Below are 15,826 nucleotides of genomic sequence, written 5' to 3' on the forward strand. Positions count from 1 at the left end.
CTTCTCAAACTCTGTCACTAATATCCTCAATCCCTCCTCTGATCCTGCTACAAACACAGTGTCGTCAGCAAACAACAGCTGGCTCACCTCCCACTTTTCTCCATTTTCTTTAATCATCTCCAACCCCTGACCACTACCCTTGCATTCACCTCTCGCACCACCCCATCCATGTAAAGATTGAACAGCCAGTATATACTGTATATATATGTATATTTTATATATATATATATATATATATATATATAGGTAGTTGTCGACTTACGACCGAGTTCGGTTCCGAGATATAGGTTCTAGCCGATCTGGACGCAAGTCGGACTTTATATACAGTATATATTACCCTTGATATACATATATGTATATATATATTACCCTTTAAATATTTTTTTACTGTATATATATATATATATAATGTATACATACATGTATATAAATATTGTATATTTAGCATACTGAAATAATCTTAGCATCTCAAAAGTACGTTGTATAATTTTTAACCTTATTATTTTATCTGATTTTTCTTTGGGAAACGTAGCCTAGGGCTAAGCATACTGAATAAAATCCTATCATCTATGACCTATGATATCTTATACTGTATTTTTTAACCTTTTTATTATTTTACCATCAGACTTGCTTTAGGAAACGTATGCATACTTAATAAAATCTTATTATCTTTGAGCTACGTTGTTTCGTATTTATTCATATCCTATAATTTTCGTTAGGAAACGTAGCCTAAGCCTACGCATCAAGTCCTGTCATCTTTGATCTACAAATACTTTTTTGTTGGTTAAATTAAAATCATTGCAAGGCAAAATCAGGAAAATTTATTTCAAAACACATTACGCACTGTTCCGAAAATATTGTTATCGACAACAGACTAGGCATAAACAAAGTTTACTGTTACATTTTATTAATTACAAAACATAAAAATACAAAATGCTGTACCGAACATATTGTTATCGACAACAGACTAGGCATCAACAAGTGTTACTGTTACATTTTATTAATCACAAAACACATGAAAATACAAAATACAAGGCAAAATTGGGAAACAATTATTTCAAATCACATTATTTTTGTTTACGTACTGTACCGAACATATTATTATCGACAACAAACTAGCTTAGGCATAGAAAAATTAGTTACATATCTTGCAAAACATATAAAAATACAAAATGCAATGCAAATTAAGAAAAATTTTACTTCAAACAAAATGAAAGAATATTTAGCTGGCTGGAATGCTGACGCTGCCGGCAGCCTGCCAAAACTATCGTACTTAAGTCTCGCGGCGTGCGGAGTAATTGTACTGCACTGCCAGGCATAACTTTGCAATTATATTACTCTATTAAATGTTAAATATTATTGCATTATCTCGTGGTCGTAAAGTCGATCAGTCGTAAGTCGTATAGGTTGTAAGTCGACGACTACATGTATGCACACACACAATTATATATATATATATATATATATATATATATATATATATACAGTACATACATATACGCAGCAAGTAACATTGATGTCGCAACACAGGAGTAAAATAAAACTTAAACCCACCCTTGGAGAAAGATAAGCTGAGATAGTGTAAACCGTATATTTCGATCACTGACTGTGGTCCTCTTCTGCAGTTACAATTATTGGGTACATAGACAAGAATGTATATACAGAGGAGAAAACTACAAAAGGGAACTAGGTAAGCCCCAAGTGACGTGCCCTGAGTGAGGATGCATTTTTCCAATCTATTCTGTGATCTAAAAGACTTGAATGGAGGAATACAGCTGAGTTTTCTTGGCTGTATTTTCCTGAATTTTTACGTTCTTTTATCCCAGTAAGTAGATCACGCCCCGTTTATCCCCAGTACATTTTATCACAATCAAGACATAGTGTTTTTTATACTCCAGGGTTGTCTTTATTAGGAGTTCTGTGATGGACATTAAAAAAAAAAATGGTAAATGTCCATCACAGAACCTTTGAACCAGGGAATTCACCACGTCACTGCAAAACTCACGTAGGATCTTGTATATGTCATCTCGGGGGATTCCTACATGTTCATTCTCCTGGACAGAAGATTATAACTAATAGAAGTGAGTCACCATATCCATAAGTGAGGATTACAAGGGCGGCGACAGTGGTAACACTGACATCTATATTTTCATATATATTACTCGACCTGCATGGATGAAATTCCCAACACAGTCTGGATACCCCTTCCTCCAGGCTATAACTGATCGCCATCCCATGACTCAACCTTGACAACGGCTTCGTCCATCCCTTGTACGTCGTCACCCATCTTAATTGAATTACTCACATCGGGCATTCCTAATTATCGATATTATTCAAACTCTCCCAGTTTCTCCCTTAAAAAATGCTGATTCCGTTGGTATGGGAACGGCACATACCAAATAGGTAGAAATGACAAGGGGAGGGGAGTATACCTTGCCACCTACGTCTGGTTATATCTATTATTACCTTGATTCCTGATATGTTCCCTAAAACCCATAAACATAAATGATAGAATCATGAGTGCCGGTATTACACGATGAACTTGAAGTTCTTACCTCGTGTGAGTTATCATGTCACATTTGAAAGCATCTCGCGAGAAAGCTGCATCGCACAAGTCATACAAGTCTTCTCACCTGCACTCATTATCATATGCTGTTAGATACTGCTCCTTCAAGCTGTTGGAAAGGCATTTTTTCCCGGAGTGGGTCATCACGTGATATTTCAAACCATTCTTATTTCAGAAAGCTTCATCCCATAGGTCACACTGTAAAAGGCTCAATCATGTATGGATCATCTTGTGATATTTGAGAACAGTTTTCGTGAAAAAAAATATTTATTGCACTGGTCACAATGCAATGGGTTCTCTCCTGTGTGGGTATTCATGTGACGTTTGAGAACGTCCTTACGTGAAAAAGCTTTATTGTACAGGTAACACTGGAACTGCTTTTCTTCAGCATGGATAATCATGTGGCATTTATGATCGCTCTTTTGATAGAAAGCAGAATCACACGTGTCACATTGGAAAGGCTTCTCTCCAGTGTAGGTCATCGTATGATGTTTGAGACCACGCTTTTGTGAGAAAGCACAATCACACAAGTCACACTGGAAAGGCTTCTCTCCTGTGTGAATCATCATGTGGCATTTGAGGTGACCCTTTTGTGAAAGAGTGGAATCACACAAGTCACTTTGGAAATGCTTCTCTCCTGTGTGGGTCATGTGACATTTGAAATGACTCGTTCGTGAGAAAACAAAATCACACAGGTCACACTGAAATGGCTTCGCTCATGTGTGGGTCATCATGTGACGTTTGAGATTACACTTTGTTGAGAAAGCGGAATCACACATGTCACACTGGAAAGGCTTCTCTCCCGTGTGGGTCATCATGTGACGTTTGAGATCATCCTTTATCGAGAAAGCGGAATCACACGTGTCACACCGGAAAGGCTTCTCTCCTGTGTGGGTCATCATGTGACGTCTGAGGGAATCCTTTCGTACGAAAGCAGAATCACACATGTCACACTGAAATGGCTTCTCTCCTGTGTGGGTCATCATGTGACGTTTGAGATCACCCTTATGTGAGAAAGTAGAATCACACGTGTCACACCGGAAAGGCTTCTCTCCTGTGTGGGTCATCATGTGACGTCTGAGGGAATCCTTTTGTACGAAAGCAGAATCACACATGTCACACTGAAATGGCCTCTCTCCTGTGTGGGTCATCATGTGACTTTTGAGATGACCCTTATGTGAGTAAGCGCAATCACACAGGTCACACTGGAAAGGCCTCTCTCCTGTGTGGAGCCTCATGTGACATTTGAGATCACTCTTTCGTGAGAAAGCAGAATCACACATGTCACACTGGAACGGCTTTTCGCCTGTGTGGGTCATCATGTGATGTTTGAGGTAACTCTTATATGAGAAAGCGGAATCACACATGTCACACTGGAAAGGCTTCTCTCCTGTGTGGGTCCTCATGTGACGTTTGAGATCACCCTTATGTGAGAAAGCGGAATCACACAAGTCACACTGGAACGGCTTCTCTCCTGTGTGGGTCATCATGTGAAGTTTGAGATCACCCTTTCGTGAAAAAGCGGAATCACACATGTCACACTGGAATGGCTTCTCTCCTGTGTGGGTCATCATGTGACGTTTGAGATCACGTTTTTGTGAGAAAGCGGAATCACACATGTCACACTGGAACGGCTTTTCGCCTGTGTGGGTCATCATGTGATGTTTGAGGTAACTCTTATATGAGAAAGCGGAATCACACATGTCACACTGGAAAGGCTTCTCTCCTGTGTGGGTCACCATGTGATCTTTGAGACTACTCTTATGTGAGAAAGCGGAATCACACAAGTCACACTGGAACGGCTTCTCTCCTGTGTGGGTCCTCATGTGAAGTTTGAGATGACCCTTTTGTGAGAAAGCTGAATCACACATGCCACACTGGAATGGCTTCTCTCCTGTGTGGGTCCTCATGTGATGTTTGAGATCATCCTTTTGTGAGAAAGCGGAATCACACATGGCACACTGGAACGGCTTCTCTCCTGTGTGGATCATCATGTGACATTTGAGGTGACCCTTATGTGAGAAAGCGGAATCACACGTGTTACAGTGAAATGGCTTCTCTCCTGTGTGGGTCATCATGTGAAGTTTGAGACCACCCTTTCGTGAGAAAGCGGAATCACACATGTCACACTGGAATGGCTTCTCTCCTGTGTGGGTCATCATGTGACGTTTGAGATCATCCTTTTGTGAGAAAGCAGAATCACACGTGTCACACTGGAACGGCTTCCCTCCTGTGTGGGTCATCATATGAAGTTTGAGATTACATATGATATCTGACATTGCGCTTTTGTGAGAAAGCAGAATCACACAAGTCACACTGGAAAGGCTTCTCTACTATGTGGGTCATCATGTGATATATGTGATGATCTTTTGGTGAGAAAACTGCATAATATAGGTCACATTAGAAAGGCTTCTCTCCTGTGTGGGTCATCACTTGATATTTAAGATGACTTGTAAGATAGCTGAGCTATAGATGTCACATCAGGTTTTCTTTGCTGTATGACCAATACATGGAATCTATGGATAACTTTCCCACACAAATGTTGATAGTTACCTTTCTGAAAAAAAGAGAAATATATATATATATATATATATATATATATATATATATATATAAAATCATAATATTGTCATTAACTTTTTGAGATTTGTGGGAGTTTTGTACACAAACCATTTCATACATGCCATCCCCTATCATAAGAATATTTTACCTAAAAAGCATATAGTAATATCGATTATGAAAAACACTCATGAAAATGGGATGCGTGCACATTACATCCACACCAATTACATTGTCCCAGCCATCGAAAAGGTGCCCACCTACGTACCCACACAATTCGCCAACAACCACCACTGTTAACATTGGTCACTGATCACTTAGTTGGTCACGACAATACACACATTATATCAACTTCATATAGTGGAAACACCAAAAATGGTCCACTGGTCATTATAAGTGTTGTTTGCTTCGACTCATCCATAATATTTCACAACAATGTAAACAAACATACAGTTGCCAGATTAATTCTATGACACGAACCACTGTCCAATCCGTGTAGCAGTTGCAACTGTTGACAATACTACAAACCAACATACCCTTTCCTCCTATAAAGTGGGTGGCAGAGTCAAAGCATACATTTCGCCCACCCTACACCCTTTCGCCTAGAACTTGTGGGTTGAAATTCCATACTTCTCTCCTATTCAGAGGAGAGACTATTAATTACCTACCCCAACAGTCCAAGTCAAGCACACATGGCAAAGGTGATGGTTTTGACTGAAGCCACACACTTCCTGGTGTCATATATTATAGTTTCATAGTGGGACGCATCTAAATCCGATATTGATTTACACTGCTATTTTTTCATGTGTCAATAACACGAGCTAATTTTGTTGTAACAATGCCAAAACTCTATGCATAAAATTACAATTTCTGACACTTGTGAGTGAAAAATAAATTACCTACCAACCATACCTAAGCTGTCACCATTTATACCTACATGGGGGGTAGACTCAACCCTGCCCCTCAATCAATCAGTACTGAAACAAACTTTTTAGATTATCTTATCGAGTACCAGATTCACCATGAGAACAGCCACTACAAATTAATTACATTTAAATTAGTGACAAATTTACAGTATGTCTATTCTCTATTATACTTGTAAATCAGAATGACAACACAATTTTCTCCAGATTCAGTTGTGGTGTTCACTAATTTGTGACTTTAAATCTATAGTAATTGCATGTCTGACATGAGAGAATGTAAACACTAAACACGTATGATATGTCGCCTTCATTCTATCTACAAATTTGGCAGCGGCGTTCGGAACCAATGAAGAACTAGGCCAATTAAAACAACCTTTAATGTAGAGGCACACTACTTGCTTTGCTGTCAAAATCTTGTGTACGTTACATAGGGAGTATTTTGCAGATGAATTCTTGAGCTAACGGCAAACAAAAAGGAAGACAAAGCGTCCCGCCAAGCTTTTTCCTATGTTAACAAGGGCCACAAGGGTGGCAACAGTGGTGAGAGTGGTGACAGTGGCAGTAGCAAAGGAAAGGACACACACTGATAAATCATCTCTGAAAAGAAACAATCAACACATGAAAAATAAAATGTTTCCGAAGGAACACTCAACACAAGCAAATAAAACGTTTCTGATGAGAAAAACTCAGTGCACATATTTAAAGACTACATATAAAGAATGTACTGCGGCATACGTGCTTCCACATATGTAGAGTATTGCTGCAGCCAAACTATCATCGCAAGCAACATCTTTGAAGGAACAAAACACAATCATTTGTCTACAAAAGAAAATGCAAGCAACTACTCACAAACTCCAAGCAACAGACGGGACAAGGTAGTGCACGCAAATCCCCACACTGGTACGAGAACGATCTAGTGAAGGATAGGGACGACTACAAGGAAAAGGATGAGTTGCTGACGTGTGCACACATACGCGTTGAGTTGAAGAGAAGGAGTCTATTCAAATCGACATCATCAACAGTGAAGGTAGAAACTTACATGTATTATACTTGTAATTATAATAGAATGATCACAGAATTTCTCCATCAAAAGGTTATTACCTCGAAGTCAGTACCAGGCCCTTCAAGAGGGGATGCAGCCAGTGCACCACACCAGGGCCCATAAGAGTCTAGGGACCCAAGAATATCAAAATTGAAAATTTAAGTGGGCAATTATGCATGAATTTTTATTGTTGCTTTGAAGCTGATAGGGATTTCCACGTGCCAAATATTTTAGCGATAGCCAACATACACGATTTCTTATCTCAGAATGTATAGTATGGTGCAACACAATCATCTCGCACCAGCACATTTTTTCCTCTCGGGGGCCCTGGTCAATACAATAGAGGTAAATTGATTCATTAATATAATTGATATACTAATAGTGATAAAAAATATACTGGATAATAGTGACAAAAATTATACTAGATGAAAGGAAAAAGATAGAAATGTTGAAAGAAAATGTAGATCCTGAGAAGGGTAGGGGAGACATAGGGGAGATTATCTTTTACAAGGTTATCAAGATAGTAAAACAAATATTCCATATGTCATGACATTAATAATGCAACAATAAAGAAACTAGAAAAGTTAGGAGCGATTACAGAAACAGAGGATTTTAACATAAGAGTTAGAAGCACCTCAAGGAACACTAGACTGAGTGCCATAATTGTAGGAAATTGGGACAACATGGGTGTTATTATGAGATTATTTGCAGGAACTGAAAATATGAGTCATCATGAATATCATTGTAGAAACCCAACTTTCTGTTTGTATCACAATTGAGTAGGACCACAGAACACAGGATTGAAGAGGAATGCCAAATTTTTGTTGTATTCACCCAGAAACAGAAGTAAAAACCCCCCCACAAGACACAAAATAAAACAACACTGCAGAGCTAACCTTAGAGGGACAGACATTATAGGGTACTGAAAAGGGATGAAAAAGAGAACACAGGATTTTTTTTTCTCTCATTTACTATAACAATTGGAAGGACTTCTGTAGGACCCATCATTGTGAGTAGATTTATTCAAAAGACCTATTCAAATATTTATTGATACAGGATCTGCAATAAATGTTATAACCAGTAAAATGCTTAAAAGGTTGAAACTAGGAATGAAAATCTTGGAACTAATCCATTACTCATTGCAAGGACTAATACAAAGTCATTTAAAACTTTAGATAAAACTGACTTTTATGTTATTTTCTATAATAGGAAAAAAAAAGAAGAAAAAAAAAAAAAAAGAGAGAACTTGTACATTCTGGTAATAGTTGTAGAAGAACCTGTCTTCCCAGATCTATTGATAGGATTTGCAACATTAGAAAAAGAGGACATGACAATATGTCAGGCTGAGTAAGGGATCTTAGTGAAATCACAGTTAAATACTTTAGGCTAGGCATGAAGAGAGATATTTACTTACATATTGACAATTGCTTGAGATGTACGGAGGTAAAATGAAATACACATAAGTCTGCTCCTATGCTATCATATCCTATACCACATAAACCTCAGGAAAAATTCACTTAGATACACTTGAGTTGTCTGAAAAGGGATATATGTGTTTCTTGCCATTGATTATCTGTCAAGATTTTGTATTTTACAACCCATTCCAAATAAGAGAGCCAAAACAATTGCTTCAGTAATATATGAACAAGTAATCTGTAATTCCACAACTCCCAAGATCTTAGTTTCAGACAATGCAGCTGAATTTAACAACAAAATCTTGGAAGAATTATATAAGTTACTTAAGGTAAACAAAATCAATATGCAAGTCAATTATCCTCAAAGTAATGAATTGGAATCCTGTGTGTCCTGGAATCCTTTGTACAAGATTTGATTGTCGCAAATTCTGGTCATGTCCTCCCTTCTCCCAATGCCCCAACTTGTAAGGATAATTAACTCACCTAAGAAAGATTGTAATTTCCAACCTTTCTTTGGTGAAGTAAAGCTATCATTCTATTATCCCATGTAAACTGCATACTTAAGTGTTTCTTCAATAATAATAGAGGTTCCTTTTGCTTCTGAATTTAGATTCAACCTGTACAAACTGATGCCCTTCCCAATGAAGGTAAATAATTCAATTTTTGAAATTGATACACCAGTAATAGATCCACTAAATTACATCTTTTCTTTAGATAACTTAACAGAGTACAATCTCTTATGATGACCTTAAAGATTGCAAGATCCCTAACAATATTCTCTACCTGTGCCATGCTTTTATTTATTTAATTTAGAGTATGACAGAAAGTTTTGAAAGTAATAAAAAGATGCTTTGGAAGGAAATTAAAAGAGGAAGAGGAGGCGAATCAAGTAGAGAAGAAAAGGTAAAAGGTGCACATGGAGAGATGATAATGGAAGAGAAGGCAGTGAGAGGAAGGTGGGCAGAGTATTTTAGGGAGTTGCTAAATGTGAAGGAGGATAGGGAGGTAAAGGTAGTTGCAGTGGGAAGTGCTAAGAAAATGAGTGATGAATGAGGAAAATGGAGGAGAAATAGGGAAGGACGAAGTGGAAACAGCTATTAAGATGATGAGAGCAGGTAAGGCACCTGGGTTGGATAGATGCCATGCAGAATGTCTGAAGAAAGGAAGTGCAGTTATGGTGGACTGGCTGGTGAGGTTATTTAATGTTTGTTTAAGAGAGGGTAGAGTGCCGGAGACCTGGAGGAGTGCCTGTATAGTTCCGCTTTACAAAGGAAAGGGAGACAAGTGTGAGTGTAGTAGTTACAGAGGGATTAGATTGTTGAGTGTAGTTGGGAAGGCTTATGGGAGGGTCTTGATTGAGAGGATTAGGAGAGGAACAGAGGGAGTAATTGGTGAGGAACAGAGGGAGTAATTGGTGAGGAACAGTGTGGTTTTAGGACAAGCAGGGGTTGTGTAGATCAGATTTTTGTGGTAAGACAGATATGTGAGAAAGGTATAGGAAAAGGTAAGGATGTTTTGTGGGCTTTTATGGATCTAGAACAGGCTTACAAACCAATGAAGAACTAGGGTGTCCATAATTACAACAGGAAGGCATTGTGGGAGGTACATACATACATACATATACCAAGGCTTTTTCCCCCTTACCAGGGTGGTAGCCAAAAAAGGACAAGGCATAAAATCATTCCCACCCATTCCATCCCCGAAAACACTCCACACCCCTCACACCCTCCCTCCCATCTTAGCACCTCCCAGATGACGGGTCATCCCTGCACCCTGTCCACTGCCCTGGGTCAGAAGCAGTGTCACAGGACACAGCACATCCACAGCAAGGCCGCTTCATCAAATCGGCGACCCCCCTCTCCGTCCCCCCATATAAAGGAGAGGATGGGGAGAAATCCCTTAGGGCTGCGTCAAAATTTTTTCTCACACACACCACCTCACCCCCCATTCCCCTGTCCATTCCACCTCATGAGGAGGAGAACAGGGGTGGAAAGGGAGCTGGGAGATAGGGTTGATGAAAGAGTATTAGGATGGTTTGGACAAATGGAAAGAATGAGTGTAGAAAGATTAGTAAAAGAAGTGTGGAAGGCGGAGGTGGAAAGAGTGAATATAAGGGGGCATCCTAGGATGAGATGGATGGATGGGGTGAAAGGGGCTTTACAAAAGAGAGGAGTGTCTGTAGGGGAAGGACAGGAGAGGACAGAAGATAGGGGTGAATGGAGAGGGGTTGTGTATAGATGATGCTGTGATGCGTGAGAGGGAGTGGGTGGGGGATGGGGGGTGAGGAAGTATGTATGAGGAAAAATTTGATGCAGTCCGAAGCGATTTCTCCCCATCTTTTCCTTTTCTGCATGAGGGGACCGAGAGGGGGGTCCCTGAATTTATGTGCTGTATCTTGCGACACTGCTTCTGACCCAGGGCACTGGACAGGATGCAGGGATGACCTGTCATCCAGGAGGTGCCAAGATAGGAGGGAGGGAGGAGGGTGGAGGGGAGTGGAATATATTGGAAATGAAATGGGTGGGAGGGATTTCTATGCCTTTTTCTTTTTGGCTACCCCCCGTGTAAGGGGGAAAAAGCCTTTGGTATATGTATGTATTTTTATTTCATTTTATTTATTTATTTATTCTTATTTCATATATTTATATATTTTTTGCTCCATTAACCATTGAAATAATTTTATGAAGTTTCACTAGCTAAGAAAATGTCAGTAATACAGAATTGTCACTACAAAAAGGATATTTGTAAACCAGGTTACTCACAGAATATCATAACAATATAAAATTGGTGCAAAGGAAGTAAAGAAAGTAGTGAGTTCTGAAAAAGACCTTGGAGTGATTATCACAAAGGACATGGCACCTGATAAACAGATAGAAAAAACTGCTATGACCAACAAAGGGGGCCTTTACTTACTTGGACAAAGGAATGGTAAAGAAACTTGTAATCACACTGATAAGGACAAAACTGGGGTACAGTATGCAGCAACATTATGGACACCCAGTACTTAAAAAGATTTTAAAGAAAATTTAAAGAATCTAAACAGCAATTACAAATATGGCCCCAACACATTAAAAACTGCCATATGAAGAGATTGTTAAAGTTGGAAATGCCAACTCTGAAACAAAGAAGAAAAATAGGTGATCTACTGACCATCTATAGAATCATGAGGGAAATGGTCATTAATACAGAAACTGAGAAGCTGGAAAGGATATGCAACAAAATGCCACATGACAATGTCTACTATCCTACATTTTCTTGCTTATCATCATAAAACAATTTCTATAGATGTAGAATAAATAATTCATATTATGCATCAAGGATAAAATCACCATTATATTTTGCACTTCTATTTCATTTATCAAAATTGCACAAAAAGTATATTTTTGCACTTCTATTCCATATATACATTAAAACCATACAAAAATTAAATGGATATATAGTATGATAACAAGAATAGATAATTTTTTTAAACCATTAGAATTGTCTGATTAGAAATGAAGTCTTAAATCAGAGTATGACCAAAGTAATATAAAGCCATCATGCACAGTATGAAAAATGGAACAACTACTATTCTATTTTTCATTTTATTATTATTTTATAATTGTTATTATTATTATTTTCGTTAGAAAATAATACCTCCTCTGTATGGACACCCTAATTAATTCCCTAAAAAGGGAAGACAATAATGTGGCCAATAATTGCACAGGATGCAACCTGCCAACCTACATAGAAATGTCGGAGATGGGCGTAAAAGAACTTTCAAAAAAGTCTCCCAAGATGAAATGAGAAATTCTTTGCAGGTACCAGTTTCAACATCCGATCAACCTGGAACATCAACAATTTGACGTCATCACCTTAATCTATATTAACATTATATGTACAGTTTTCTATTTCTGTGTTAGGAAATAAAATAGAAGTGCAAAATATGCAATTGTTTGTGTTTTTATACAGGGATTACCTTTGTCTTGTGGCATTTTGTACATAATACCTGACACTAGAAAATATCACCTTACTGGTTTACAAGAGCTTCACACAATGAACTTGAGGTAAATTAGGTGAAAAAACACTATCCAAAGTCACACTACACTTGATGATGTAAATCCTAATATCCACAAGAGACCCAACAGGCTATTAGATTTGATTTTTTTTTTACAACAGCTTTCCTGTTGATTTCATTAAATCGGGTGTTCTGTTTCAATCAGAAAACACTTGTTTGTACCAATCCCAACCCCCATACCAGTCATGTCTGGGGACTGCATTGGGAAATAAGTATTTTGAATTAAAGAGGAGTGCAAAGCCAGGGATTAATGAGAGAAACAAGGACAACATTATTCAAATAAACGATAAAACAAGCAGTTTTCTCCAATTCTGACCATACCCAAGATTAGAAAACACAATCACAGCAGGGTTCGCTATTCTTTAAAAGATTATTAGGTTCGTTATTCTTTACATTACTATAATCAGGTTTGCTGTTTTTGATATAGATATGTTGGGTTTGCTAATCTTGACATTATCTGAATTAGGGAATACTGTGGGCTGGGTTAGGTTATGTTGGGATAGCCATTCTTTAGATGAGGATCATTGGGGTCACTGTTCTTGACATGATCCACATATATGTATTTTATATATGTATATATATACATATATGTTTATAATAATGTATATTAATGACTGCATAATTTTAGATATTCACACACGTCTGCAATCATTCACTACATCACTTGCTAGTCCTTAACATTCTAAGTGTTTTGAATCCCATATATGAATACAACAAATTCAATGTCATGCCTGCAGTGACTTTTAAATCTCGAGGATGAGCATCTTTACATTTACCAAGAATTAGCTCAGTTTACATTGCATCTCAAAGATGCAATTCTTATATCACCAACTAGTTTTTATAATTCTGAGTATTTTCAACACCAGATTAATTATCAGATATAAATTATACCGCAAATCAACAATAACATCAGTAGTGATTTGAAAAAAAAAGGCAAATTAATTGATACATACCTAATCCTACACTAACTCTTCATTTAATACTTGGAAGTGATCTAAACCATCAGTATTTCCTGTCAACTACTTCCTTGATCTTAAAGGGCTATTGTGATTTGAAATGCTCTTTTTATTTCGAGTATACCAACCCACAACAAAGTTCAACCTCCGGGCTACGGACAGGCTCCTCTACAAAATTTGAAACGCTGGGTTTCTTTCAACGGAATGAGTAACACCTAATTAGATCTCATGACTGACCTACAACATTCTTTCTAAAGTATCCATCACTAGACAGCTACAGCCACAATAGCTTGCAACTCTCAGGCACCAATGAACAACTTTTTCATTACCTGTGTGTTTTTCTTCTTTGCTTACTATATTCGTGACACTTCAGCGTCTAACAAAGGATTACAAAGGCGGAGCATGCCGACAGGAGACCTTTTGGTCCATATCTAGGTCGGATGCAAAAAAAAAAAATAATAATAATAATAATAATAATAATGATAATAATAATAATAAAATGATAAACAAAAACTATGATAATGTAAATAACAAATAAAATACAGGTAAATAGTAAATAGTGATAAATTGACATAACTAATAATAAATGAAAATCAAACAGACAAATGATAACAAAACAAAAACAAATTATATAAAATGAATTATAATCATTACAGCATCTTGCTTAGGTGTTTATCTAAATGAGTCTTAAAGCTTCGAACTGAACTACATTGCACTACCTATGCAGGAAGTTTATTCCATTCATTAACTACACGGTTGGCAAAGTTGTTTCTACCTACTTCCAAATTTAATCTATTTCCGGACAGCTTGAGACCATTGTTTCTTGTCTGATTCTCATTCAATGTGAAAAAATTGTCACCTTTATTGTTGTCAATTCCCTTTAGAATCTTAAAGGCCTGTATCAAGTCACCTCTGAGTCTACGCTTTTTTAGGGAAAACAGATTCATATGTTTTAGTCGATTTTCGTATGATTTATTTTTGATATTTGGAATCAGTTTTGTGGCTCGCCGTTGTACTTTTTCCAGTCTGTCAATGTCTTTAATGAGATTCGGTGACCATACGGAAACAGCATATTCTAAATGTGGACAAACTAACGATGTATATAGCTTGTTAATGAGTGATGGACTTTTGAAATCAAAAGATCGCGCAATTAGTCCTAGGATCTTATTTGCTTTCTCAGAGGTTGAAATATACTGCTTGGATGATTTGAAGTCGTTACTGATAATTACGCCGAGATTTTTTTCACTATCCACTTTTGTTAACGAATTTCCAAATAATTAGTAATCGTGCTTACTGTTATTTCTACCTATGTGCATTACCTTGCATTTACTAGTGTTAAATTTCATTAGCCACTTTTCAGACCATTGCTGTAATTTATTTAAATCTTCTTGAATATCTAATTGGTTTAAGTCAGTAGTTCTTAATTAACCCCTGGGTCGCGACCCAAATTTGGGTCGCCAAGCCATTATTGGGTCGCTAAGGGTTTGCAGAAAATAATTACTTCCCCACTACAAATATATTACAATTATATACTGTAATAATTAAAATACATGATGCCTAGTTTTAGGATTCTAAGCAGACCATGATTAAATAAAAACTCCAAAGCAGAAAATTTATTTGAAGTGTTTTGAAATTTCAATGTATGTCTATGTAAGCTTGGGTCGCGATGCTTGATTTGTGCAAAATTTTGGGCCGCTGCCAAAAAAGGTTAAGAACCACAGGTTTAAGTGATCATTTGCCATTCCGCACAGTTCTGTATCATCAGCAAATTTGGAAACAGTAGATTTTAGTCCATGGCCTATATCATTTATATATACTATGAATAGAAGTGGTCCAAGAACGGAGCCCTGAGGAACTCCATTTGTAACATTTTTCCATTTAGAAGTTTTTCCATTTAAAACAACTGTTTTCGATCATTCAACCAATTACTAGTCCAACCTAAAGCCACGTCCACACGGTCGAGCTGTGCCTGGCAGGGCAAAGTCTGCAGTCTATGCCCGCGTAAGATGTCCACACAGCTGTCTGTGGTGGTTGGAGGGCAGTCGGACGCCAGCAGTTGTTGTGAGTGAGTGGTTCATTACGGTAAGATTACCATGATGCGCTCCATACTTCGAAAGAAGATAGCACTATATCTATCATAATTGGTGCCTGCATTAAAAAGAAAAACAAGAGACCACAGAGACGTGTCTGGTGCCGGGAATGGTTGCAGAGACGTGAAAGAATGGGTAGCTCTGTGACAATCCTACGTGCATTGCATGAGGAAAATGAAACTTTGTTCCGCAATTACGTGCGGATGGACATAAACAGT

The 15,826-nt window shown here is 37.7% G+C and overlaps 1 protein-coding gene across 3 annotated transcripts; it reads right to left on the bottom strand.

Moving 5' to 3' along the window:
* Positions 1 to 803: 803 nt before the first annotated feature.
* On the bottom strand, positions 804 to 13,945 carry LOC143022784 (uncharacterized). 3 transcript variants are annotated; one of them, XM_076181146.1, is made up of 2 exons: positions 13,848 to 13,945; positions 804 to 5,123 (listed from the first exon to the last, which is right to left on the bottom strand). In XM_076181146.1, the coding sequence occupies exon 2, from the start codon at positions 4,843 to 4,845 to the stop codon at positions 3,283 to 3,285; it is 1,563 nt and encodes a 520-aa protein (XP_076037261.1). In that variant the 5' UTR covers positions 4,846 to 5,123; positions 13,848 to 13,945; the 3' UTR covers positions 804 to 3,282. The 3 variants fall into 3 exon arrangements, 2 of the variants coding, with proteins under 2 accessions (XP_076037261.1, XP_076037262.1); XM_076181147.1 differs by having other exon boundaries at positions 13,756 to 13,867; XR_012966128.1 differs by lacking the exon at positions 804 to 5,123 and adding an exon at positions 11,313 to 12,330 and having other exon boundaries at positions 13,848 to 13,944.
* Positions 13,946 to 15,826: the final 1,881 nt, after the last annotated feature.

Source organism: Oratosquilla oratoria, unplaced genomic scaffold, assembly GCF_046742065.1.
Source record: "Oratosquilla oratoria isolate Oo_2021 unplaced genomic scaffold, ASM4674206v1 SCAFFOLD175, whole genome shotgun sequence".
NCBI classification, from domain to species: Eukaryota; Metazoa; Arthropoda; class Malacostraca; order Stomatopoda; family Squillidae; genus Oratosquilla; species Oratosquilla oratoria.

Excerpts from the sequence above, each read along its gene's own strand:
- LOC143022784 (XM_076181146.1), bottom strand. The coding sequence starts at position 4,845 with ATGTCAGATATCATATGTAATCTCAAACTTCATATGATGACCCACACA.